General features: G+C 53.8%; 1 protein-coding gene across 42 annotated transcripts in view; it reads right to left on the reverse strand.

Annotated features, from left to right (window-relative positions):
• Nucleotides 1-25,153, reverse strand: part of RARB (retinoic acid receptor beta) — a 592,139-nt gene that overhangs the window by 1,542 nt on the left and 565,444 nt on the right. For 20 of the 42 annotated variants that reach the window (XM_086380780.1, XM_086380778.1, XM_086380779.1 and 17 more), the window contains 3 exons: nt 19,652-19,828; nt 2,283-2,613; nt 1,255-1,413 (listed from right to left, as the gene is read on the reverse strand). In XM_086380780.1, the coding sequence (XP_086236906.1) occupies nt 1,255-1,413; nt 2,283-2,613; nt 19,652-19,828 (667 nt within the window). Of the gene's footprint in view, nt 1-1,223; nt 1,414-2,282; nt 2,614-9,226; nt 9,300-9,627; nt 10,043-10,094; nt 19,484-19,623; nt 19,829-25,153 lie in introns of those variants that run through there. The other 22 variants (XM_086380789.1, XM_086380787.1, XM_086380788.1 and 19 more) reach the window with 11 other exon arrangements.

The following is a 25,153-nucleotide window of genomic DNA, read 5'->3' on the forward strand; positions in this document are numbered from 1 at the left end:
CTCGGCCAGTTCTGGGAAACAGTCCTGGTATGTGTTCACTCAGCATCACTGACAGAGAAACTCCTGACGCAAGACCAGGAAGTGTCTCTTGAAAAGACCAAAAAGACGGCAGTGCCCCAGGAGAGGCGGAGGACCCGAGGGGCCCCAGGGGACGCCAGCAGCCCCGCCGCTGGCTACCTGCGGCTCCTCAATACTGAAGGGCTTCGCTGGGGGCTCAGGCGACAAAGAATCTGCCTGCAACGCAGGAGGCCCGGGTAAAATCCGTCACACTGCCTGCCACTCAGAACACTGCCTCAGTGGCACCGACCACACTGCAAGTGCCCAAGCCCCCCGTGTGGACGACGTGGGTCACAGGACTCCCATCCCGTGAGCACTGCTGGGTGAGCGCAGCAGTGTCACTGCTGTGAGGTCAGAGCCCTCATGACGCCAGTGGTCGGCACTACATGTCCTCCCAGGCCTCTGAGAAGGGGCTCGGGAGCGCAAACTCTCCGTCAAACACGAGTGCTGTGCCTCTAAGCACCTTGAACCGTGACCTGACCCCCTGCTCAGCGGTCCTCGGGGAAGGGGAAGCACCTTGAACCGTGACCTAGTCCCCTGCTCAGCGGTCCTGGGGAAGGGGAAGCCGCGGGTCCGCCCAGGGACGCGGCCCACCTGCCCTCGCGCAGGAGGGCTCTGCTCTGGCCCGCAGCCGGCTTGTGGCTCCACGCACTTCTGTAACTGCCCCAGTGGCCGTGCAAACTGGAAATCACTAGGCAAGAACAGGAACAACCTCTCTGGGAAGAAAACTCCCCTTTCTTAGAGGTGCACAAGCAAAGCTGCCTGTGGGGAGGGGACGCAACGGGCGCCTGGGGCACCGCTCGTTTTCTCTTGAGGTTTGGGTGATCAGGAAAAACTGGCATTAACCAAAGAGTGTGTGGAAAGCTGGAATGACACGTACGCAACGAGAAAATGACAAAGCCAGCCATCCGGGATTCAGTATGTTCTCTTGGAGATGCTTTTTCTAATCTCTTAAATCACACGAAACTGTAAAGCTATTCTCATAATCTGCTAAGATCACTGCGTGGGCTAAGGTATGAGGTTTAAGAGGAGGCACCCTACTTCTTTTTGTCAGTGAGAAATGAATTCCAAAATGGTAACAGGCACCCACTGTCAAACGCCCCGCATTAAAACCCAGGGTTTCTAAAAACGCCACGTGCAGCAGTCGGTCAGGACGGCCAGCCCACCTGGCGGGGGGGTGCGGCAGTCGGGACGCACCTTTCGCGCTGATGCTGCGGAGGTCTGTGATCTTCATCAGGATCTTTGGGAACATGTGAGGCTTGCTGGGCCGTCTCTTTCTGATGTAAATTTTTAGTGCTTCCAGCAGTGGTTCTTGTAGCTTATCTACTTTTGTTGGTTCCTCAAGGTCCTGACGATCTGGATTCCAGAAACAAGGTATTAAATAATTGAGGTCAGAACAGAATGAGCTCTGTACTCTGGCGAGTCCTGCCCACGCCCCCGCCTCCTCACATTAATCTTGAGATTCAATCCCATAAACACATTTGAAGGTGTGTGCGGCTGTTCTGGGCTTTCCAGGTCGCTCAGTGGTAAAGCACCCGCCTGCCAATGCAGGAAACACGGGTTCCATCCCTGGGTCGGGAAGATCCCCTGGAGGAGGAAGGCAACCCACTCCAGGATTCTTGCCTGGAGAATCCCATAGAGGAGGAGCCTGGCAGGATAGAGTTCAAGGGGTCACAAGAGATGGACGTGACTGAGCACACAGATGCCACTGCTGTGAGCTGTGATACTTGAAAACGACTGCCCTGTTGGTCAAACCACATTTGGAAGGCTGGTGGCTTTTATCCCCAGCAGAGAATTACTTCTCGTGACCAGGAGGTGTCACTACTGAACTGAATTAGAGGAGCCCTGACCCAGATGGTTAAAATGCAGGTAAACCAGCCCCCAGTTAAAGGCAGTAGCTCCTTAACCACCCTGTTTCGGGCTCCTGGGGGGCCAGTGAGGGTGTCACCACCAAACAGAACCTGGCTTCACACCAGCCCTCCAGAGGTGGGGGCCAACGCCGGGACTACAATTCCCAGCCCCCGCCTCGGCAAACAGCACCAGCAGGCTCCCTGACTCATCCTAAGAATGTCCCCAGGCAGTTCACTTTACGATGGTCTGATCCTACCTTTTAAACAGCAGCTGTGGCAATGCAGAAGTAGCATTTTGGTATTTCAGAGCAGGAAAACCCCAAATGCCTTTAACTTATAATACGGAAAAATGCAACGAACTCTAAGCATGCATGCCTGATTTTATCCACATGTCCTTTTCCATGCAAAACAACTCCAAAGTGGAGATGAAGAGTCTCCCATAATTTACAAGTGTGAGCTGCTCTCCACGGACTCTCACGAGGGTGTTCTGGGCGGTGGTACCTCCACAGATCAGGCAGATGGCGCTGAGAAGGCCGGTCTCCGCGTCGTCCATCTCCAGCGGCAGGAGCTGGCCGGCGAAGGTGAACACCAGGTCAGTCAAAGGGCCAAAGCCGGCGTTGTGCATCTGGGTTCGATTCAGGGTCAGGCCGTCCGAAAACGTCATAGTGTCTTGCTCTGGGGTGTACCTGGTGCAGATTCTGAGAATCTGGGAGGAAACCACCACGGCTGGATCATCGACACAGGCCTGGCCTGACGGCCTCCCTGGGGACCCAGGGAGGGAATCCCAGGAAGGTTCCAAGGGCTCTGGGGCGGATGAGCCCCCCACCCCACCCGCCTTGGGTGCCATCGCTGCTCCAGCTCTTCCTCCAAAAGACCACACACGTCAAAACAAGGGCAAAACCTTATTTAGGGAATAATAAATAGGACACAAGAAATTTTGAGAAATATCTGTTTATGCTAAAAGTGATTCATTTGACTCAAGTAAACATTCACTGAGTACCTACTTATATCCCAGGCACTGCGCCAGGTGCTGGGGATGAAAGAGGAAGAAGAGTCAATTTTTTTTTGAAGAGCTTAGTCTACCAAAAAAAGGCCAAGATTTACACTGTAAGCGCCCAGCGCAAAGCCAGCGCTCCACATGCTCTCCATTTATGCTAGCAGAGGAGCTGGCGGGCTGACGACGCTTCTTACAGACCAGGGGCTCTGGGCTCAGGAAGGCTGGACTGAGCTGGCCCCCCACCCGGGGGACGCCCCGAGCACCCCCGCCCCGAGACCGTGACCCCAGGGGGCAGGCTGAGCCAGCGAAGGGCTGGGCGCAGCGGGGGGAGCAGGGCAGCCCCACGGCGGGGAGGGGCTCAGCTGGAGGCCTGGCGGGGTCTCCTGGAGAAGCAGCCCCGCTGGCCAAGGTCACTCCACCTCCGGTCAGGGCACCGCGCTGTCTGTGAAGGACTGAACTGCAGTATCTGCCAGAGGCAGGCACCACCGCCACCCCGGCCTGCAGCCACCAGCCAGTCCTGGGGCATGTGGGTCCCGGGCGCTCAGCCTCCGCCCCCAGACCCCCAGCACCCGGTCGCCTCTGGGGAGCTGGCCTCACGCCCCCAGCCGGCGGGGCCCTCTGTGCTGACCGGCCCCCCCGGGAGCGGTGGCCCTGAGTCAGAGCATGGCGCCCCCGTCACACCACCGGAGGGGCTTGCTCAGACGGCGTTCCCACTGAGGCCAGCAGCTGCCCTGCTGTCAGAGCGTGGAGGGGCCCGGACGTCACGGGACGGGCCTTCGCTCCCTAGGAAGCCCCAGGAGACGAGGCGTGGGCCGAGGGCACAAGCCAGGCGGTGCCCGGCAGGAGGGGACCTGCGTCCCTGAGTCCACAGAGGCTCACGGCGTGGGGCCTCTACCCTCGCTTCCGGTGGGACCAACAGGCACCAGATCAGCCTCTGCAGCTTCCTGCGCACAAGAGCCCCCCAGGGTCTGCAAGGCGCCCAAGGCTCCCCCGAAACCCACGCTCAGACGCAGCGTCCCGGGCCCGTTCCACCCTGCAGGGCCTCGCTCCTCAGGCCAGACGACAAGCGGTTCTGATGAAGCAATTCCACTCTGTCCTGTGGCCTCTCTCCCCGGAGAGTCCAACACCACTGACCAAGTAGAGCGGGCGTTGGGAGGGGAGAACGCGGGGGCCGGGGGAGGGCGTGGGCCCCGGAGACACAGCCCGGGGCTCTGGCTCGTCCCACGACAGCCCCGGCGGCAGACCCAAGCCCTTCTTGGGGTGGGCACCCCTCGTCTGAGAGCCCCTGTGGACCAGTGGCCTGGCGGGGGCACAGCGCTCACAGGCGGGCGAGGCCAGCCCTCCTCGTGGCAGGGGCTCTGGCCCTCCTCAGGGCGCCAAGCAGGGCCCTGGGGGCGGGCAGGCGGCCTGTCCGCGCCCCTCCTCTGCCCCGCGGGTGGGCAGGGCAGGGCAGAGCCGCGTGCAGACTCCGGCCGCAGTCGTCCCAGTGCCGCGGGCCCCCAGACCCCGGACTCCACCTTCCCCGGCCCTGCCAGGTGTCCACACCGGCTGTGCCTGAGACCCTCCACGCAGGTCTGCCGGCGGCCGATCCTCTACCTGGGGCTCAACGCACCGTCGCTGCCTCGGGGAGCAGGGAACACTCGTCCTAAAACTACCATTTTATACCACTTCACCCCATTGTTTTTGAAACATGAAATAAAACTGTTTAAAAGCTGAGGTGTAACACACGTGGCTGTTTGAATCCACTCTATGTGGCTCCTCCTCTGGGGAGTGGAATGTGAGCCTGCCTGCAAAGGGGGCGCAGCCCGTGCCCTGCCCCTGAGATGGGGCGCAGGGGACGGCCAGCCTGTGACAAGGCCATGGGAGACGGCTGCCGGGTCCCCAGCAGCCCAGCCCTCTGCTCAGCAGCAGCCGCAGCCTCCAGGCAAGTGTGATGAGCCGGCCTGGAAGCATTGGCCGCCCTGCTCAGGCCTGCAGATGAGGCAGCCCCCCAAGTACCCATGGCCACCCCCCCACCCCGAGAGCCCCACCATGAGCTCCCGACAGCAGGGGCTGCGCGACGAGACTGTCCTCAGGGGCTCAGTTTGGGCAGCGACACAGGGTCACAGACAACGGACAGCACACACCCAGGGAACACAGCGGGATGCGCCTGCCCCGCGTGAGCACGCGCGGCCCTCCCGGCCAGACCCCCCAGACCCGGCAGCCTGGACCTGCGCCCCCACAGCTCCCTCCACCCGTCCTGAGCCGCAGGAGGCCCGCCCAGCTTCTCCCTGTGGCGCTGGCTGGCTCGGGGCGGGGGCCATCACTGCCGCGTGACAGTGCGAACCCTTAGATGGGGAATGTCCTGCTGTCCCCTCAGCACCAGGCAACGCAGCCACACGGTGGTGACGAGCGAACATTCACTCACTTATCGAGGAACCTCTCCACCTGCTAACCCCCTGCAAGGGGCGTATGGAATCTGGCAATTTCTAAGTGTTTTGGCAAAGAAAACACCCGTTCACCATCTCGTTCTCTGCACTGTCTGTCTGGCCATCGGGGGCAGGTCCTGACCGGAGCGTCTAACCACGGGGGCTGCGCTGTGATGAGGCCGCCGTGCACAGGAGGGGCCACCCAGGGAGACCTGCTGCGCAGGGCTGCCTGAGAAGGAAATGCGGGGTGGGGAGCCCGGCCCTCCCTGCCCAGCCTGAGGTCAGGCTCGGGAGCCGCTTTCAGAGCACTCGGGGAGGCACGCCAGGCGAGATTAACAGGCCGCGGTGGGCGCCTGGCGTCGCGGCCACCGGTTCAGCCAGGGGCCCAGCGCCTGGCAGGTACTGAAGGGTCAGCTGGCTGGAGACACGTCCGCAGAGCAGAAGGGGCCCGGGCTCACCTCCACTCATGAAAGCGCCAGAGTCACAGCTAACTGCGAACAACCAGCAGCTGGAGGACTGGAGCCTCCTGACAGACACACTCCACTTCCAAAGACAAAGCAGCAGCCACAGTGACCAGTGGGAGGGGCGCTTCCACAGAACAAACGAACCCCACACCTTTCTGCGGGAGGGGCACCGACCCACACGCTGGACGACGATGCCACAGAGATTCTCTCACAACAACCAGAGTCCCACGTCCGCTGCCCAGCCCGGGGGTCTGGCGCTGGGAGGAGCCGCCCCCGGAGCATCTGGCTTTGGAGGCCAGCGGGGCTGGATTGCAAGGAGTCCACAGGACTGGGGGGACCAGAGACTCCGCTCGTGGAGGCACACGAGGCGCGCGCGCACTGAGACCCAGTGAAAGCAGACTGCACGGGAGCGGGGCCCAGACCATGGGCTGCTTGAGAGGGTCTCGGGGGCACAAGGACACTGGGGGCAGAGGGACCGGGGACGCCCGCCAGAGCAGACGCCCCCAGAGGCCGCCGTCTGCACTGAGGCCTGGCCTGCCCAGCGGCCGGCGGGTTCCAGTGCGGGGACACCTCAGGCCAAATGATGGGCAAGAGGACAGCCCCACCGGCGGCAGGCCGGTGCTGAGCCCACAGCTGCCTCAAACGCACCCCTTGACATAGTCCTCCCACCACAGGGCCAAGACCCAGCTGCGCCCCCAGCGGGCAGGCTCCAACCCTTCCCACCAGGAGGGCTGCACAAGTCCCGGAACCAACCTCACCCTCCACGGGGAAGACACCAGAACCCAGAAGAATTACAGTTCTGCCTTGAGGAATGGAGACCACAAACCCAGAAAGTTGGGCAAAAATAAGATGGCAGAGAAATATGTCTCAGACAAAGGAACAAGATGAAACCCCAGAAAAATAACCAAGTGGGGTAGAGAGAGGCAATGTGTCTGAAAAAGAATTCAGAGTAATGGTACTCAAGATGGTCCAAGATCTCAGGAACGGAAGAATAGACCAATAAAATACACAACACGTTTAACAGAGACCTAGAAAATTTAACCAACAAAAAGCTGTACGACACAGTAACTGGAATGAAAAATACACTAGAAGGTCGGACAAAGACAACACAAAGTTACGGGCCAGTATCGATGAACACAAATGCAAAACCCCTCAACAAAATTCTAACAGACAGATTCCAACAACACATTACAAACCTCATACACCATCATCAATTTGGGTTTATCTGAAGGATGCAAGGATTCTATACACAAAATTGATGTGATACACCATAATAACAAATTGAAAGATACGATAATCCCAATAGATGCAGAAAAAGCCTCTGACAAAATTCAGCACACATTTATGATAAAAACTCTTCAAAAAATGGGCACAGAAGGAACCTACCTCAACATAGTAAAGGCCATATATGATAAGCCTACAGCAAACATTATTCTTAATGGTGAAAAACTGAAAGCATTCCCTCTGAGATCAGGAACAACACAAGGTGCACAATTTCACCATTACTTTACATCGTTTTGGGAAGTCCTAGCTTCGGCAGTCAGAGAAGAAAATGAAAGGAATCCAGGTTGGAAAAGAAGAATTAAAGCCTCACTGTTTGCAGAGGACATGACACTGTAGAGAAAACCCTAGAGATGGTATCAGAAAATTACTAGAGCTCATCAGTGAATCTAGCAAAGTTAGAGGATACAAAATCAATACCCAGAAATCACTTGCATTTCTATATACTAACCATGAAAAATCACAGAAATTAAGGAATCAATCCCATTCACCAATGCAACAAAAGGAATTAAATGTCTAGGAATAAACTTACCTAAGGAGACAAAAGAACTGTATACAGAAAGTTATGACACTGATTAAAGAAATCAAAGATGACATACACAGATGGAGAGAGATTCCACATTTCTGGGCTGGAAGAATCAATACTATGAAAATGACTATATTACCAAATGCAATCTACAGATTCAATGTGATGCCTCTCAAATTACCAATGGTATTTTTCAGAGAACCAGAACAAAAATATTTCATAATTTACATGGAAACACAAAAGACCCCGAATAGCCAAACCAATCTTGAGAAAGAAGAATTGAGCTGGAGGAATCAACCTCCCAGAAGTCAGGGACTGACTTCAGACTATACTACAAAGCCACAGTCATCAAGACAGTATGGTACTGGCACAAAAACAGAAATGCAGACCAATGGAACAAGAGAGAAAACCCAGAAAGGAACCCAGGCACCTATGGATGCCTTATTTTTGACAAAGGAGGCAAGAATAGACGATATACAAGAGGCAAAGACAGCCTCTTCAATAAGCGGTGGTGGGAAAGCTGGACAGATACATGCAGAAGATGAAACCAGATCACCTCCTAACACCTACACAAAGACAAACTCAAAATGGATTAAAGACCAAATGTAAGAGCAGCAACTACACAACTCTCAGAGCAAAACAGGCAGAACACCTGATGACATAAATCAAGGCAAGGCCCTCTATGACCCACCTCCTAGATTAATAAAAACAAAAGTAAACAAGGGGGGCCTCATTAAGCTTAAAAAGTTTCTGCACAGCAAAGGAAACTATTAACAAGGTGAAAGACAACCCTCAGAAGAGGAAAAATAATAGCAAATGAAGCAACTGACAAAGGATTAATTTCCAAAGTATACAAGCAGCTCATACAACTCAACGCCAGAAAAACAAACAACCCAGTCAAAAAGTGGAAAAAAGACCTAAATACACATTTCTCCAAAGAAGACATCCAGATGGCTAACAAACACGAAAAGTTGCTCAACATCGCTCATTGTTAGAGAAACGCAAATCAAAACTACAATGAGCTATCACCTCACACCAGTCAGAATGGCCCTCATCAAAAAGTCTACAAACAATAAATGCTGAAGAGGGTGTGGAGGAAAGGGAATGCTCTTGCACTGCTGGTGGGAATGTAAATTGATACAGCCACTATGGAAGACGGTATGGAGATTCCTTAAAAAAAACTAAGAATAAAGCCACCATATGATCCAGCAATGCCACTCCCAGGCATATACCCTGAGGAAACCAAAACTGAAAAAGACACATGTGCCCCAATGTTCACCGCAGCTCTATTTACAATACCAAGATCATGGAAACAACCCAGATGTCCATCGACAGGTGAACGGATGAAGACGCTGTGATACGTGTATACAATCAAATGTTACTCATCCTTAAAAAGGAATGCATTTGAGTCAGTTCTGAGGAGGTGGATGAACCTAGAGTCAGTTATACAGAATGAAGTCAGTCAGAGAGACAAAAACAAGTATCATATACTAATGCAAATACATGGAATCTAGAAAGTTTATACTGATGAAGTTATCTGCAGGGCAGCAATGGAAACACAGACACAGAGAAGAGACTTATGGACACGGTAGGGGCAGGAAGGAGAGGGTGGGATGCACGGAGAGAGTAACATGGACACTTACCACATGTAGAACAGCCAACCAGCGGGGATGTGCTGGATGCCTCAGGGAATGCAAACTGGGGCTCTGTGTCAACCTAGAGGGTGGGATGGGGAGGGATGTGGCACGGAGGTTTGGTGGGGAGGAGACATATGTACACCTGTGGCTGATTCATGTCGGTGTTTGGCAGAAACCAACACAATTTTATAAAGCAATTAACCTTCAATTAAATAAAACACACTAGAAGGAATAAACAGCAGAATAACTGAGCAGAGTGAATAAATAAACTGGAAGACTAAATGTTCAAAATCACTGCCATGGAATAAAGAAAAAGGAATGAGATGAGGACAATCTAAGAGGCCTGGGACAACACTAAATCTGCCAACATTCTCATTATGTGGGGCCCACAAGGAGAGAGGAAAGACCTGAGAAAATATCTGAAGAGGTGATAGCTGAAAAATTTCATAACGCTGGAAAGGAAACAGTCACCCAAGTCCAGGAAGTGCAGAGCCTCAGGCAGGATAAACTCAAGGAGGAACATGCCAGGACTCATGGTGATCAAACTGAAAAAACGAAGAGAGAGAATATTAAAAGCAAAAAGGGAAAAGCAATAAAGTAACACACTGGGAAATCTCATAAGGTTATCAGTTTATCTTCAAGGAGAAACTGTGCGGACCAGAAGGGAGTGGATGAGGTATTTAAGGTCACAAAAAGCAAGAAGCTGCAACCAAAATACTCTACCCAGCAAGACTCTCATTCAGATTTGGCAGAGAAATGAAAAGCTCTGCAGACAAGCAAAACCAGCTTTGTAACAAACGCTAAAGGAACTTCTCTAAGCAGAAAATTAAACACTGCAACTAGAAACATGAAAATTATGAACAGAAAAACTCACCGGCAAAGGCAAGCATACAGGTAGGAAATCACCCCCACACAGAACATGACATCAAAACCAGCAACTGTGAGAGGAGGAGGGAACAAATGCAGGACACTGGAGACGCACCGGAAATTAGAAGACCAGCAACGGAAAACAGCTTGCTTACATACAGACTTCGGTAGCAAAGCATCACGGTAACCACAAACCAGAGCTGTACAATAGATAAACACATACAAAAAAGAAAAAGCAATCTGAACACGACAAGAAAGGCAGTCATCACATCACAAAAGAAGGAACCAAAGAGGTAGGGAAGAAAAAGACATACAAAAACAGATCCGCTCCAGATGGCAGAGTATAAGGACCTGAGCTCATTCCCTTCTCACACCACCACCAAAATCGCAACTGATGAAAAATGATCATCATCAAAAAGCAAAAACCACACTGGAACTATTAAAAAGATACTCCATGCCCAAAGACAAAGAAGCCACAGTGAAAGGGCAGGAGGCAGGAAGCACAATAAAACCAACCCCTTACCCTCCGGGGGGGCAATGCACAGACTGGGAAACAGTCACATTGGAGAAGCTCTCCCCCGGGCATGAGAGGCCCGAGCCCACGCGGGCGTCCCAGCCTGGGGCTCTGGCGATGGGAGGAGGGGCCCCCAGAGAATCCGGCTTTGAGGGAAAGCAGGTGTGACTGCAGGAATTCCACGCAAGTGGGGGAGACAGAGACTCTACTCCTGAAGGGCACATACGAGGACCTGTGTACCCCCCCCCGGGGGGAAAGCGGTGGCCTCGTGAGAGGCTGGCACTGCAGGTCCCCTGCGGAGGCTGTGGGGGGTGCGGAGGGCACGTGTCTGAGGCTCACTGCGGAGACAAAGGCAGCGGCAGCAGCAACTCTGGGAAGTGCCCACTGGTATGATGCCCCCGAAGGCCGCCATCAGCCCCATCAAACATCCCGTAGGAGCCCGTGCTGGGTCACCTAAGGCCAAGCAACACGGCACGGGAACACGGCCCGCTCCATCAGCAGACAAGCTTCAGGTCTCCCTGAGCACAGTCCTTCCCGCCAGAGGGATAAGACCCAATTCTGCCTGCCAGTGGAGTCCCATCAGGGAGCCAGGACAAGTCTCCTAGCCTCAGCCACCAGGGAACAGACGACAGAAGCAAGAATGACAATTCTGCAGCCCGTGGAACAGAAAAGACAGTCACAGAAAGCTAAGACAAAATGAGACATCAAAGGAATGTTCCCAAAGGAAGGAAGGAGCTGGAACCCCAGAACGACGACTAAGTGAAGCGGTGACAGGCAACCTCCCATAAAAGAACTCAGAATAATGACAGTGAAGATGACCCACGAGTTCAGAAGAAGAATGGCGGGAATACAGAAAAAAAGAACTCAGAATAATGATAGTGAAGATGACCCACGAGTTCAGAAGAAGAATGGCGGGAATACAGAAAAAAAGAACTCAGAATAATGATAGTGAAGATGACCCACGAGTTCAGAAGAAGAATGGCGGGAATACAGAAAAGGTGCAACAAGTGTTTATCGAACACCCAGAAGAAATAAAGAGAAAACAAGCAGATAAACAATACCTGGAGCGAAAAATACACTAGAGGGGATCAAACCAGAATAAGCGAGGAGGAAGACCAGATAAAGTGAGCTGGAACACAGAATGCTGGAAATCCCTGCCGTGGAGCAGAATAAGGAAAAGGGAAGGAAGAAAGAGACCTCTGGAACAACACTGAAGGCACCAACATTCGCACGGAGAAGAGAGAATGGACCCGAGAAAGTATCTTAAGATGTGACAGCCGAGAATATCCATAACAGGAGAAAAGAAATACTCAGGTCCACAAAGTACAGAGCGTCCCAGGCAGGATAAACCCAAGGAGAAACATGTCGAGACCGTAGTAATCAAATTAGCAAAAATCAAAGGCAAAGAAAAAATATTAAAAGCAACAAAGGAACAGTAACAAGTAACACACAAAGGAACTCCCTGAGGGTATCGGCAGATTTCTCAACAGAAACTCTGCGGGCCAGGGGGCGTGGCCAACATTTTCAGAGTGATCAAGGGAAGAACTACAACCAAGAACGAGCCACCCAGCAAGGCACTCATTCACGTCTGAGGGAAAAATCAAGAGTCACAGACAAGTAGAAGCTAAGAGAATTCTGCATTACCAAACCAGCTTTGTAACAAATATGAAGGGAACTTCTCCAAGTGGAAAAGAAAAGGCCAAAACTACAAACAGGGAAATTATGAACGGAAATGCTTACCAGTAAAAGCAGACAGACAGTAAAGGTAGGAAATCACCCCCACACGAAATGACATCAAACCAGGCACCGGGAACCAGGGGAGCAGACACGAGACTGCTGACGCATTTGAAATGAAAGGGCCCGCAGCTCAAGAAACACACAAACCTTGTTTCTACAGAAGATGCCACGTCAAACCCTCACAGTGAGGCTTCTCTGGTGGGCCACTGGTTAGGAGTCCATCTTGCAAGGCAGAGGACGCAGTCTGATCCCTGGTGGTGGCCACCCCCTGCAGTGTTCTGGCCTGCAGAATCCCATGGACAGAGGAGCCTGGTGGGCTACAGTCCATGGGGTCGCAGACTGAGTCATGGGGCCATGACTGACTCAGCACAGCACAGGGGAACCAAGATCTCATACGCTGTGGAGCCACTAAGCCCACGCGATGCAACTACTGAGCACCCACACCACAAGTACTGAGCCCAAACACCACACGAGTCTGTGGGCCACACAGAGAGAGCCCGCGGGTGCGGCGCACAGCCCCCGTGCTGCAGCTAACCCGCTGCAGCCGAACACGAGAGCCCGCGGGCACAGCGCACAGCCCCCATGCTGCAGCCAACCTGCTGCAGCCGAACACTCAGTTGTCTTTTTTTTTAAAGAGAAACTCGTGGTAATTGCAAACAGAAAAATCTACAACAGATACACAAAAAAGAAAAAGGAATCCAAACACAATGCTAATCATCAATGAAGAGAAGGGGCCTCCCTGCAGGTAGAGTGGTTAAAACCGCCTGCCAAGGCTGGCTCCAGAAGATCCCACACGCCGTGGGCCAGCTAAGCCATGCACCACACTGCCGAGTCCACACCCTGGAGCCTGCGAGCCACAACTGCTGACGTTGGTGAGCGCCAGCGACCGAAGCCCACCTGCCCGAGAGCCCGTGCTTGGCAGCGAGAGACGCCCGTGCACCGCCACTAGAGAGGGTCCTCGCACGCCTGAACACAGCAGCAGAGACTGAGTGCTGTTCAGCTCGGTCGCTCAGTCGTGTCCGACTCTGCGACCCCATGAACCGCAGCATGCCAGGCCTCCCTGTCCATCACCAACTCCCAGAGTTCACCCAAACTCCGGTCCATTGAGTCAGTGATGCCATCAAACCATCTCATCCTCTGTCGTCCCCTTCTCCTCCTGCCCCCAATCCCTCCCAGCATCAGGGTCTTTTCCAGTGAGTCAGCTCTTAGCATCAGGTGGCCAAAGCATTGGAGCTTCAGCTTCAGCATCAGTCCTTCCAGGGAATATTCAGGACTGATTTCTTTTTGATCCATTTCGGCCAGTCTGTGTCTTTTGGTTGGAGCATTTAATCTACAAGAGACCCACTTCAAATATAGGAAAATGTACTCCATGCAAACAGAAATCGAAAGAAAGCTCAAGGAGCAACACTCCTATCAGACAAACAGACTTTCTTTTCTCAAATGTGCTTCTCGGGCTGCCCCAGCCGTCAGCTGTGGCACGCGGGCCCGGCAGTTGTGGCCGGCAGGCTCAGGTGCTCTGCAGCACGTGGGATCTTAGTTCCCCAAACAGGGAGCGAACCCATGTGCCCTGCACTGCAAGGCGGATTCTTAACCACTGGACTGCCAGGGAAATCCTACAAATAGACTTTAAGATAAAGACTTATAAGAGACAAAAAGAGATACTGCATAATGATCACAAGGATCAACAAGAAAATATAACTGTAACTATATATCCACCACAGGAGCACATCAATATATTATGCAAATACTAAGAGCCATAAAAGGGAAAACCGACAGTAACTCAGTAATAGTGGGGACTTTAACACCCCAGCTTCATCAACGGACAGATCACCTAACACCAAAATCAACAATGAAACACAGGCTTTAAATGACACATTAAACCAGATGGACTTAATCAATATTCATAGAGCATTTAATCCAGAATCAGCAAACACACATTTTTCCCAAGTGTACAAGGAACATTCTCCAGAACAGATCACACGCTGGGTCACAAAGCAAACCTATGCAAACTCAAGAAAACTGAAAGCATATCAAGCATCTTCTCTGACCACAACTCTATGAGATCAGAAATCAACTACAAGAAAAAAACTGTAAAATGCACAGAAACCTGGAGGCTAAACAATATGTTACTAAACACACAACGGATTGCTGAAGAAATCAAAGAGGAAACCAAAAGATTCCTAGAGATGAGTGAAAATGAAAACATCACAGCCCAGAAAACCTCCAGGATGCAGCAAGAGCAGTTCTAAGAGGAAGTTTACAGCAATACAAACGTACCTCAAGAAACCAACAAAAACCCCCTCAAACAACCCAATCTTATACCTAGAGCAGTTAGACAAAGAACAACAACAAAACCTCAAAGTTTGAAAAAATCATAGAGCAAGAGAGAAAAAATAGAAATGAACAAAAAACCAGCAAAGGTCAATGAAGCCAAAAAGCCATTTCTTTGAGAAGATAAAGAAAACTGATAAACCTTTAGGCACATTCATCCAAAAAAAAGAAGAAATGAAATCAGAAATGAAAAAAGAGAAGGTACAGTGCAGAGAAATACTCGTAAGAGATTATCATCACAAGCAACTAGACACTGATAAAACTGACAACCCAGAAGAAACTGACAAACTCCAAGAAGAAAGGAAGACGGAACGAGGTAGGAAGAGAGAGAAAATATGAACAGACCAATCAGTCAGACATCCTGAAGCTGAAACTTAACAACTTTCAACAAACAAGAGTCTAGGACCAGATGGCTTTGCAGGCAAATTCTACCAAACATTAGGAGGAAAGTTAATGCCTATCCTTCTGAAGCTCTTCCCCAAAGTTTCAGAGGACAGAACGCTGCCCAACTCGCTCCACAAGGCCACCATCACCTTGATACCAAAACCAGGTGTGATGTCACAGGAAAGGAAAAGCACAGGCTGACAGTCCTGATGAACACAAGATACAAAAATCCTCAACAAAACACCAGCGAACCGAATCCAACAATACATGTAAAGGATCATACACCATGTCAACGGGGATTTATCAGAGATGTAAGGATTTTTCAATATCTGCAGATGACATGACACTATACACACAAAATCCTAAGGCAGCTTCCAGAAACCTCCTGGAGCTCATCTATAAATGCAGTGAGGTGCATGTACAAAAGAGATACACAGAAATCTCTTGCGTATCTGCACACTAATAATGAAAGATCGGGAAGAGAAATTAGGGAAACAGTCCCATTTAGCCCTGCAACAAAAATAATAAAATGCCTAGGAATACACCTAGTATCTAAGGAGGCCAAAGACCCATATCCCGATACCTGTAAGACGCTGATGGACAAAACTGATGATGATACACGGATGGAAAGACATACCACATGCTTGGACTGGAAGAATCAAAACTGTCACAATGAAACATACTAGTCACGGCAATCCACAGATTCAACACAATCCCTGTGAAATTACCAGTAGTATTTTTCACAGAACTAGAATAAAAAAAAATCCCTAAAAATCTGTACAGAAACACACAAAACCCAGAAGCCAAAGCAATCTTGAAAAAGAAAAATGGAGCAGGAAGAATCAGGCCCCTGTCTTCAGACTACACTACAGAGCTACAGTCATCAAAAGCAGCATTTTCTGGCACAAAACAGAAATAAAGATGAATGGAACAGAATACAAAGCCCGGAAATAAACCACGCCCCGTCATCAATGCATCGATGACAAAGGAGACAAGGCTACACAGTGTTGGAAAAACAGCCTCTTCAACAAACGGTGCAGAGAAACCTGAACAGTTACATACAAAAAAAAAAAAAGAAATCAGATCATTCTTTAACACTACACACAAAAATAAGCTCAAAACGGATTAAAGACCTAAATCTGAGACTAGACACTTAAATCTCCTACAGAAAAACACAGACAGAACACTCTCTGATATAAAATTGCAACAGTATCTTTTTTGATCCATCTCCCAGAATAATGGAAATAACAATGAAAATAAACAAACAGCACCTACTCAAAAGCTTCTGCACAGCAAAAGAAACAATAAACAAAATGAAAAGACACCCCACAGGCTGGGAGAAAATATCTGCAAATGATGTGACTGACAAGGGAACAGTCCCTGGAATTTAGCAACAGTTCACGATACTTAACAGCTTCAAAACAAACAACCCACTCAACAAACAGGCAGAAGACCTGAACAGACATCTCTCCAAAGAAGACGCACAGATGGCGAGCAGGCACGTGGAATGATGCTTGACACCTGCTGATTATTGAAAAACGCAAAGCAAAGCTACAATGAGATATTAACATCACCTCACACCAACCAGAACGGCTATCATCAAAAAATTCCACAAACAATAAATGCTGGAGAGGGTGCAGAGAGACGGGAACCCTCCTCCACTGTAGGAGGGAATGTAAACTGGTGCACCCACCCTGGAGAACAGTGTGGAAGGTCCTTAAGAAACTAAAAACAGACCTACCATATGATCTAGCAGCCCCATTCCTGAGGTATATCCAGAGAAAACCATAATTCGAAAAGATACATGCACCCTTATGCTCAAAGCAGCACTGTAACAGCCAAGACATGGGAGCAACCTGTATCCATTGACAGGTGAATGGATAAAGATGTGGTACATATGTATACAATGGAATACTATTCAGCCATTTAAAAAATAATGCCATTTGCAGGAACATGGATGGACCTAGAGATGATCACACTAAGTGAAATAAGTCAGAGAATGAAAAATGTCACAGGGTATCAGTTAAAAGTGGAATCTAAACTATGATACCAAAGAACTTATTTACAGAACAGAACCAGACTCACAGACTTCGGAGGAAAAAACCTTACAGTTACCATGGGGGGAAGCGGAGGAGAGCGATGAGTTAGGAGTTTGTGTGAACATGTGCACACTACTGTATAGAATCAACAAGAATCTCCTGTGTAGCAGAGGGAACTCTACTCAGAGTTCTGCAATAACCTATGTGGAAAAAATCTGGGAAAAGAGGAGAGAGACACGTATAGCTGGATCACCTCACTGCGCGCCTGAAACGACAGAACATTGCAAATCAACTACTGTTGCTCGGTCGCCAAGTCGTGTCCGACTCTGCGACCCCCAGACGGCAGATCCCAGGCTCCTCTGCCCTCAGTGTCTCCTGTCATTGCTTGAACTCACGTCCATTGAGTCGATGATGCCATCCAACCATCTATGTTCCATTATAAAATATTTTAAAAGATCTAATAATATGTTTTAGTTAACCCAAGAGACCCAACATACTGTTTTAACATGTTATCAACTTAAAAATTCAGAAGGGAAATATTTCACGTTACTAAGCGCTAAGTCTGAAACCAAGCTTCCTTTATAATCGCAGCTCTCAGACCGGCCGCCTCCATGCAGTCCTGGGAGCACAGCTCAAGACAACGCGTGTGGATGTCTGTGCACACACGCGTCTGAGAGGCTCACAGACACACTGGGCTTACAGGCGACGGTGCTGGTGAGGAGGGCCCGATGGCCAAAGGCAAGGCGCGTACTAAGTGCGGGGACTGAGCCAAGGGTTTGCAGACAAGGACCCTCGGTTCTCTCGACAGCCTCACCGCGGAGGAGTCTCTAAGGACAGAGTTTGAACGGCTCCAGGAGACAGTGGAGGACAGAGGGGCCTGGGGTCTGCCATCCAGGGAGTCGCCGGGTCGGACACGACTCGGCACCTGAGCAACAACAGAGCACAGAGCCTCCCTCCTCTTCAGCCCTCTTCACCGCTTCAAGGCCAGCAGGCTGAGGCCCTTCTCACAGGGAGCCAGGCCTCCATGCACAGAGCTGCTCCTCGTGGGCTGCGATCCCATCTCCACCGAGACCCCGCACAGGAACGCGCCTCCCTGGACGGACCCATGAGCCCCAAATGGCGCCGGGCATCACGGGGGCGGTCCCCGCCAGACGACGCGTGGCCTCGGACCGTGAGCATCCCGTCTGCCGGTCTCCTTCGGCCCTGCTAGAGCTTACCCCCCACCTGCCACACCCCAACACCATGCCGCAACCAAGAGGCCAGGAGAGCGCGATGGAAGGCGGCCTGAGTCCGGCCCAGAGCCTGTAGCCGCCAGCAGGCCTCACAGCCTCGCCGCCGCTGGCCGAGCCCCGGGCCGGTCCACGCTCTGCCCAGGACTGCATGACCCCATGAAGGCCCTCCCGGGTGACCTCATGCCTGCCCTACACATGGGTAAACTGAGGCCAGGACAGGCCACGGAAAGTGGCTCCCATCCCTCCTGACTCCAAGGAGAAGGGCTGACGCGTGGGCCCCCAGGCAGACAGAGGGAGCAGCACCTGGACAAAAGGGAGGCCTGGAAGCCGGGAGAGCGAAGCCCGGAGGCGCCGGGCCCGCGGGGTCAGGACCCCAGTCCCGGGCTGCCTGGGGGGTTGACGGTCTCCCAGGCCGACACGTTCAGCACCGGGGTCAGTCCTCCAGACCTGCCCCCAGCACCGGGACCCAGGGACCCACGGGGCTCCATCCTCGTGTCCACGCCAGAACGCCCCGCTCGTGCCCTGGAGCCTCACCCCCGCACTGCCCTCGGAGGCACTAGGAGCTCCGTGGCCCCCTGCCCGGAAGACACTGGTCTCCGCCCACCTGGTCAGAAGAGCTGAGCTTTACCAAGTACAGGCGTGGGCGCGAGACAGGCAGCCCAGCTCAGATGTTTCATTGTCCTGAACGTTTCTAGGGTCATCCAAGACCCTCTGATTTCATAAGAAACATCACACACACTCAAAGGATCCCTGGCCGCCGCAGGTTCCAGAGTAACCATTACCACTCTTGGAGAGATCCGGCTCCCCGAGGAGTCACACACACACTCGTGCATCCTGCACGATTGGACTGAGTCCTCCTCCTCCTGAGAAGGGCTGTGCAGGTGTGTCTAATTACAGTAAGTGGATTTGCTTTGCAGAACTGTTTATACCCGAAGCTAGCCAAGGTGTAACACAAAGAAAAATCGATGCTTTCAAAGCACCTTGAAAGCTCATGTCACACTCCCCGCATTCGACTTCCTCCAGAGACCCCGCACACCACGCACCTCCACCGCTTCCCTGCCCAAGGGCGCTGGCCCGGCCAGCGCTGGGCAGAGGATGGGCATGACAGGCCCGCACACCTCCAAGGCCCAGAAGCCACAGTGCGGGGCTGCGGGCCCTTTCCCAGGCCACCCAGAGGGGCTCCCACCCCAGGGGGAGTAGGTGGTGCTGCCCAGCTCTGGGGGAGACTGTGGCGGTCAGGCAGTGGACCCAGAGCCCCTGGGGGTCCCCTGGGCACCCTAGCCCCTCCTCCCCACTCACCCCGACAGCGGGTGCGGAGCCCACGTACCAGGATGTCGAGGCAGGCGGCCTTCAGCAGAGTGATCTGGTCTGCGATGGTCAGGCCGGTGAAACCTGGCAGGCGTTTGGCAAACTCCACGATCTTAATAATGCACTTGGTGGCCAGCTCACTGAATTTGTCCCAGAGGCCCAGGTCCAGCCGGACTCGATGGTCAGCGCTGGAATTCTAAGGGGGAGAGAAAACGGGGTCAAGGCTAGCTGTGGAAGGCAGGGGACTGAACCCGGCTTCTTCAGAACATGCGGACGATTCAGTCTTCACCAGGGAGCCTTGGGGCTGGGGGCAGGGGGGTTGTTGGTAGTTGACTTTTTAAAGCTTAGATTCATCTTTTTTAAATGATAACCGAGTAGTGGAAAAGCTCTCTTTAGCAAATACTCCAGCCAGTGAATGAAGGGATGGGAGGCGGCAGCGGCACCGCTTTGTAATCTGATGAACCAACAGCTCCACCTGACCCAGGACAACCACAGGCAGAGGGCCCTTCCTGGGGACACCGAGCTGCTGCATCCAGCCTCGCCTGACCACACCAGGGTTTTATCGTTTAGTCTAAGTGGATTTGCGTTTTGTTTCTATCACCTGCAACAGGAACACGTCTACCTGATGTCGAGTTATGCGTTAAGATGCACTAGGGGTGAGAGTTTCACATTCCCCTTGCAGAGAGGTGTCAGGACCTGGAGAAGGGGTCACACCCCACGGCCCCCATCACCTCCTGCCTGGACCTCCTCACTCCACCCTGGCCTCCTCACAGCACGTTCTTTAACCAAAGGAATGTGGTTATCCTTTTAAAGCCTAAGTCACAGCGAGTCACGGTGCTGCTCAAAGATGTCTCATCTCACTCAGGCTAGAAGGCAAAGTCTTCCCTGAGGCCTGCAAGGCTGTCTAGCTGACTTGCCTTCCCCAGATCCCTCTGTCTCAGGGAAGACGCACAGTGGGGCCCGGCCTCAGGCTCTCTCCCCAGGCTGCCCCTCCTGCTGGCCTGCACTGCCCTGGGGTGCACCCCTCGCCCCCCAGTCTGGGCACAGCTGGGCTCACCCAGCCGCTCTGTGACAACCCCCGCAGGGGCTGCCTGCGTTTCAGGCCTGCGCTCCCAGCCCTCAGCCCTGACACACCGCCCTGTCCCCAGGGGCCGCACTGCCCGGCGCTCAGCAGGGGCGCTCAAACATCTGAGTGCATCACTGGGTGAGGAGCTTCCCGAAGTGAGGATGAGGCTGGCCGGGGGGACCTGGCAGGCAGGGAGAGGCAAGGTCGAGGCTGGGGCTTGGGCCCCGGACGCCCTGGGACACACCACCAACCCAGACTGCTGGCCCCTCAGCTCACCGAGTCTATACACGGGGCTCTGCTTGTGAAGGCTGGTTTGGAGCTGCAAGGGAGCCGTGTGTGAGGGGCGCTCAGAGGCCTGATGCAGGCGGAGGCCGCGGTCCCGCTCACCGCCCTGTCCCTGCGGATCTGGGGATACAGTGCACACGGGCAGTGGGGGCCTCCGCACCCGTCCCTCGGCGTGCTCGGTGCTCTGTCTGGCCGTGGGAGGGTGACACGGGGGCGGGCCCTCCTCTGGGCTTCCCTGGAGCCAGGCCCCTTCCCAGCGCTGGACGACAAATTCCCTCTAACTCTCAGGAGCTCTCCCCTGGTGGGCGGATCACCACCCACCTGCAGAGCTAAGGCCCAGCGAGCCTGGACTTTGTCTCCAGGAGCCTGTCTCCTGACTAGAAACCCCGGAGACTGGAAGATGCCAGGCCTCCCCATGGTGAGGGCGTGACGCGCTGTAGCTCCCTGCGGTCCAGAGACTCAGTGAACAAGCAGCCGGCACGTCCGTCCGTAGGAGGACGGGGCACAGAGACCCCAACGCACATGCTGTGTGGTCCTCAGACCTGGGCGCTTCCGCCAGCCCCGCCACTCTGGGGGGCGGGGGAGGGCCCCCTAGGACAGCTGGCGAGAAGCAAGGGAGATGGGGCAAGATCTCCCTGAAGGCGATGTTTCAGGGGTGCTCCCAGACCCCCTTCTAAGATGCCTGGGCTGGGACAGGAGCCTGGAGGCACCCCTCTGGCCAGCCTGGTGGTCTCAGCAATCAGGGGCCCTGCTGGAGGGCAGGGCATGGCCTCGGGGCACCAGCTGCCGGATGGAGTGTGGCCGCTGCTCCTCCTGGACACCCGGGGTGCTCCGCGGCCCGCGCTCCTTCTCCGAGTGGACTAAGGTCTTCTCACGGAGCCACACTGCTCCCCTCCCCACACCCCCGAGGCCTGGAAGGGCAGCCTGCACTCCTGGGGCCTGCGAGGAGGGAAAAGCCAGGAACAACTGGAGATCACCTCTGTCCGGCGGAGGCCACACACAGTGAGAAAGCCACACAGGTCTGGATGGGGAGCCCTGCGCACCTCGTCTCTGCGCTGCAAAGTCACGAATGCGTCCCTCCTTTAACCTCCTCGGCAGCCCTACGAGGCAGCCCCCACTCTAAGTCCCAAAACACAGCCAAGCGGCTGGGCTCCAGCAGGGCTCCAAGGTCAGAGCTCCCAAGCAACCCGGGAAAGGCTTGAACCTGGGCCTCAGAGACCCTAAGACCTGGATGCCACGGCGATGCTCAGTAAGGAAGCAGAGCAAACATCCTGGTGCTGGGCTGTTTCCTCTTTGGAGGGCGGGTCATCCACTGCTCTGCCCCCACAAGGACTTCCTCCTCGCTTTGTTTTTGGGGAGGGGTCAGAAGTCTCCCCAAGGAATGCAGCACCAGCCCAGGCCTGGGCGTGGAGAGTGGGGGCCAGCTTCTTGCACTTCCCTCCCATAGCCTCCTGGGCCCTGACTAGGGTCCCAAATCTTCCTGAGTTAGGGAAGAGAAGGAGCCACTTTTTCAGGGGTCTGGAGATGGGCAGCTGGCTGCCCTGCTAATTCCTCTCCGCCCACTTCTGCCACAGGCGTCTAACGGGGGTGCCAGCTTGGCGAAGGTGCACGAAGTCCCCTCGCAGTGGGAGCTGTTGCCTGTAGGAAAGTTCTTTATAGAAAGACCTCATCTCAGAACCAAGAAGCTGCAAAGAATGCATCATACCTGCTGTTATTTACTCCTGCACCTACGTCCAGAAAAGCCTGGAAGTCACTTACAGTAAAAACGGAACTAGATCCTGTGCTCTAGGGCGGCTTCGGCAAGGGATCAGGCCACCCCGAGGTTAGGGGTGCCCCCTGGAGATGGGACTTAACAGCCACATTCCCTGCTGGATCCAAAGAGGCACAAAAAGGGGTGCTGGAGGCTCTTGGGGAAGCCCTGTCTGGGGCCGAGAGCAGACCCTGAGACTAGGAATCGAACACAAGCAGCTCCTTTGAGCAGAAATTCCGGGCAGCATGGGGGAGGGGAGGGCTGTGGGAGGGGGCTCCACCCTGCTGGGGAGCTCGGCGGGCTGGTCATTCTCTGCCATCGGGCGGGAGTTGCTCCCAGGAGTGTCCATCACCCCCTCTCCAACCCCCCGTGTGTACCACACTCACCCCGCAGCCGCACAAAGCCTTGAGGCGGGTGGTGGGCCTGCTGTGTGAGCCACTGTGATGGCGGGCGGGCTGGGCCCGCACAGAGCAGGGCAGCAGCACCCCCCGGCCTGGAAGCAGGTGGATCAGACCTCAGGCCCAAAGAGCATCCCAAAGGAGAGGCTCCCCAGGAGGGAGGTGGGGAAGGGCCCAGAGAGGCCCACCCAAGTCCTGGTGCACCAACCACAGACAGGACCGTCCTGCGGTGAGGTCTGGTCCCAGTCCACGTGCTCTAGAAGGGCAAGTGCCATCCGTACTTGTGTGTGCCTTGCCCTCCAGACCAGAGTGCCGCCACTTTACCTGATGATCAGGTGAGTCAGGGTCTGCAAGACGGACGAGGCCACCCTAAGACAGCCCTGCCAGCAGTAGAGGGCTGGGGCCCCGACTGTACACAAGGGACCCCTCAACTGTCTCTCACCGCTTGACCTGGCTCAAAAGCTTCCACCTCCAGGAAGCTCTCCCTGCTCTGACTGTCCCTGCTCTGACTGTTCTCTTTTACTCTGTCTTCTGGAGCGAAAGGTCTGATTTAAGGATAACAGCCCCTCTTCCTACAGAGACACCCAAGGGCTCCTGCCTCCATCCTGCCTGGTCACCTACCCTCCTGAGGTGCAGGGTACTGTCTGGGGTTAAAAGAGCTGCCTTGGAGTCAGACTGCCCGTGTGTAAGGCCACTTGGTATCTATGCGACGTGGGGAAAGAGACTTACTCCTCTGAGACACGGGGCCCTTGTGCCGGCCTCAAGGAGGCCTTGGAAGGAATCAAAGAACTCACAAGGCAGAGACTCGGTATGGCCCTTGGCACAGAGTAAATGCTGAGTATCAGCTATAACAACGATGATGATAACGGTAATAAAGATCCCTAATCACAAACTACGGACTTCTCTGAAACCCAAAATTGAGGCTGAGGGAAGCCAAGTACCGAGCACACAGTCACACTGCTGCCTGGTGGTTAAGCAGGATTTAAACCGTACACACCTGGTTCCCAGTTCAGAGCATCACCCAGGTCTCTGGCCCTGCTTCCCCTCCAGGGCTGACCTCAAACCTCCCAACGCCGCCCATCCTGCATGTGTTCTGGGCCGGATGGTACCCTGAGCTCAAGGGGACTTGTTTACTAGGTCAGCAGTAGGCCAGGCCAGGTCAGTCCCTTCCCAGACGGGCCAGCATCTCTTCTCCCTGACGCCACGGCATGGGGCGCCGGGCCCAGAACGTCATGCTGGGTCTCGCTACTCGAAGTGCATTTGTGGCCTCTGCTACTCAGGAGTGTGGTCTGCAGCCCAGCGGCACCTGGGAGCCACACCTGCTGAACGAGAACCTGCACTTCAAGGGCCACCAGGTGCTCTGTGAGCTAGCCGCGGGGGAAGCAGGCTCTCGGTTCCTCTTGTCGGCAGGTCCGCCAGGGGACCTGCGTCCAAGTCCAGGGCCAGGTCTTCAGAAGCTGGTGCCACTGACCACACAGCCTGCGGGCGCCTCACTCACTCTTTTTCTGGCTCCGTTATCGCCTCTTATCTCTGTAACCTTTCATGCAATTCTTTTTCTAGAGCATCAGTCATTGAACCAGCAAAACTCTACAACATTTGGAGTTTTTACAAAAGAACCCACATCTTAGGTAGGCAACGTGAACTTAAGAGCCCAGAACGACTTTCTAGTTACACTCACTCGTTTTTGAGGGCTTATTACCTTCTACTCACTAGAAATACATTTACACGTCAGTGAACACGACACGTGCAAGCATCAGTTTGAAACTATCCAAATACCTGAAGCCATCTCCCCCCGCACATCCAGACCAGCCAACACAGGCCCCCTGCCCAGCCTCCCCGCCTCCCCCTTCTCTTGTTTCTGGCCCAGCGAGGTCAATGCACGCGGTGGGGGAGGGGCAGCGGAGGGTCCCTCGGGGCAGCCCCCCTTTGCTTTCCCAGGGACCCTCCACCCTCGTCCTTCGGAGGCCTCGCTCGCCTGGGTGACCTCTCCCAGCTGGAGAGCCCTGCACTTCGCGCCGCTGT

Source organism: Bos grunniens, chromosome 27 (assembly GCF_055505025.1).
Source record: "Bos grunniens cultivar Pamir isolate PY7600 chromosome 27, Bosgru_T2T1.0, whole genome shotgun sequence".
Lineage (NCBI taxonomy): Eukaryota > Metazoa > Chordata > Mammalia > Artiodactyla > Bovidae > Bos > Bos grunniens.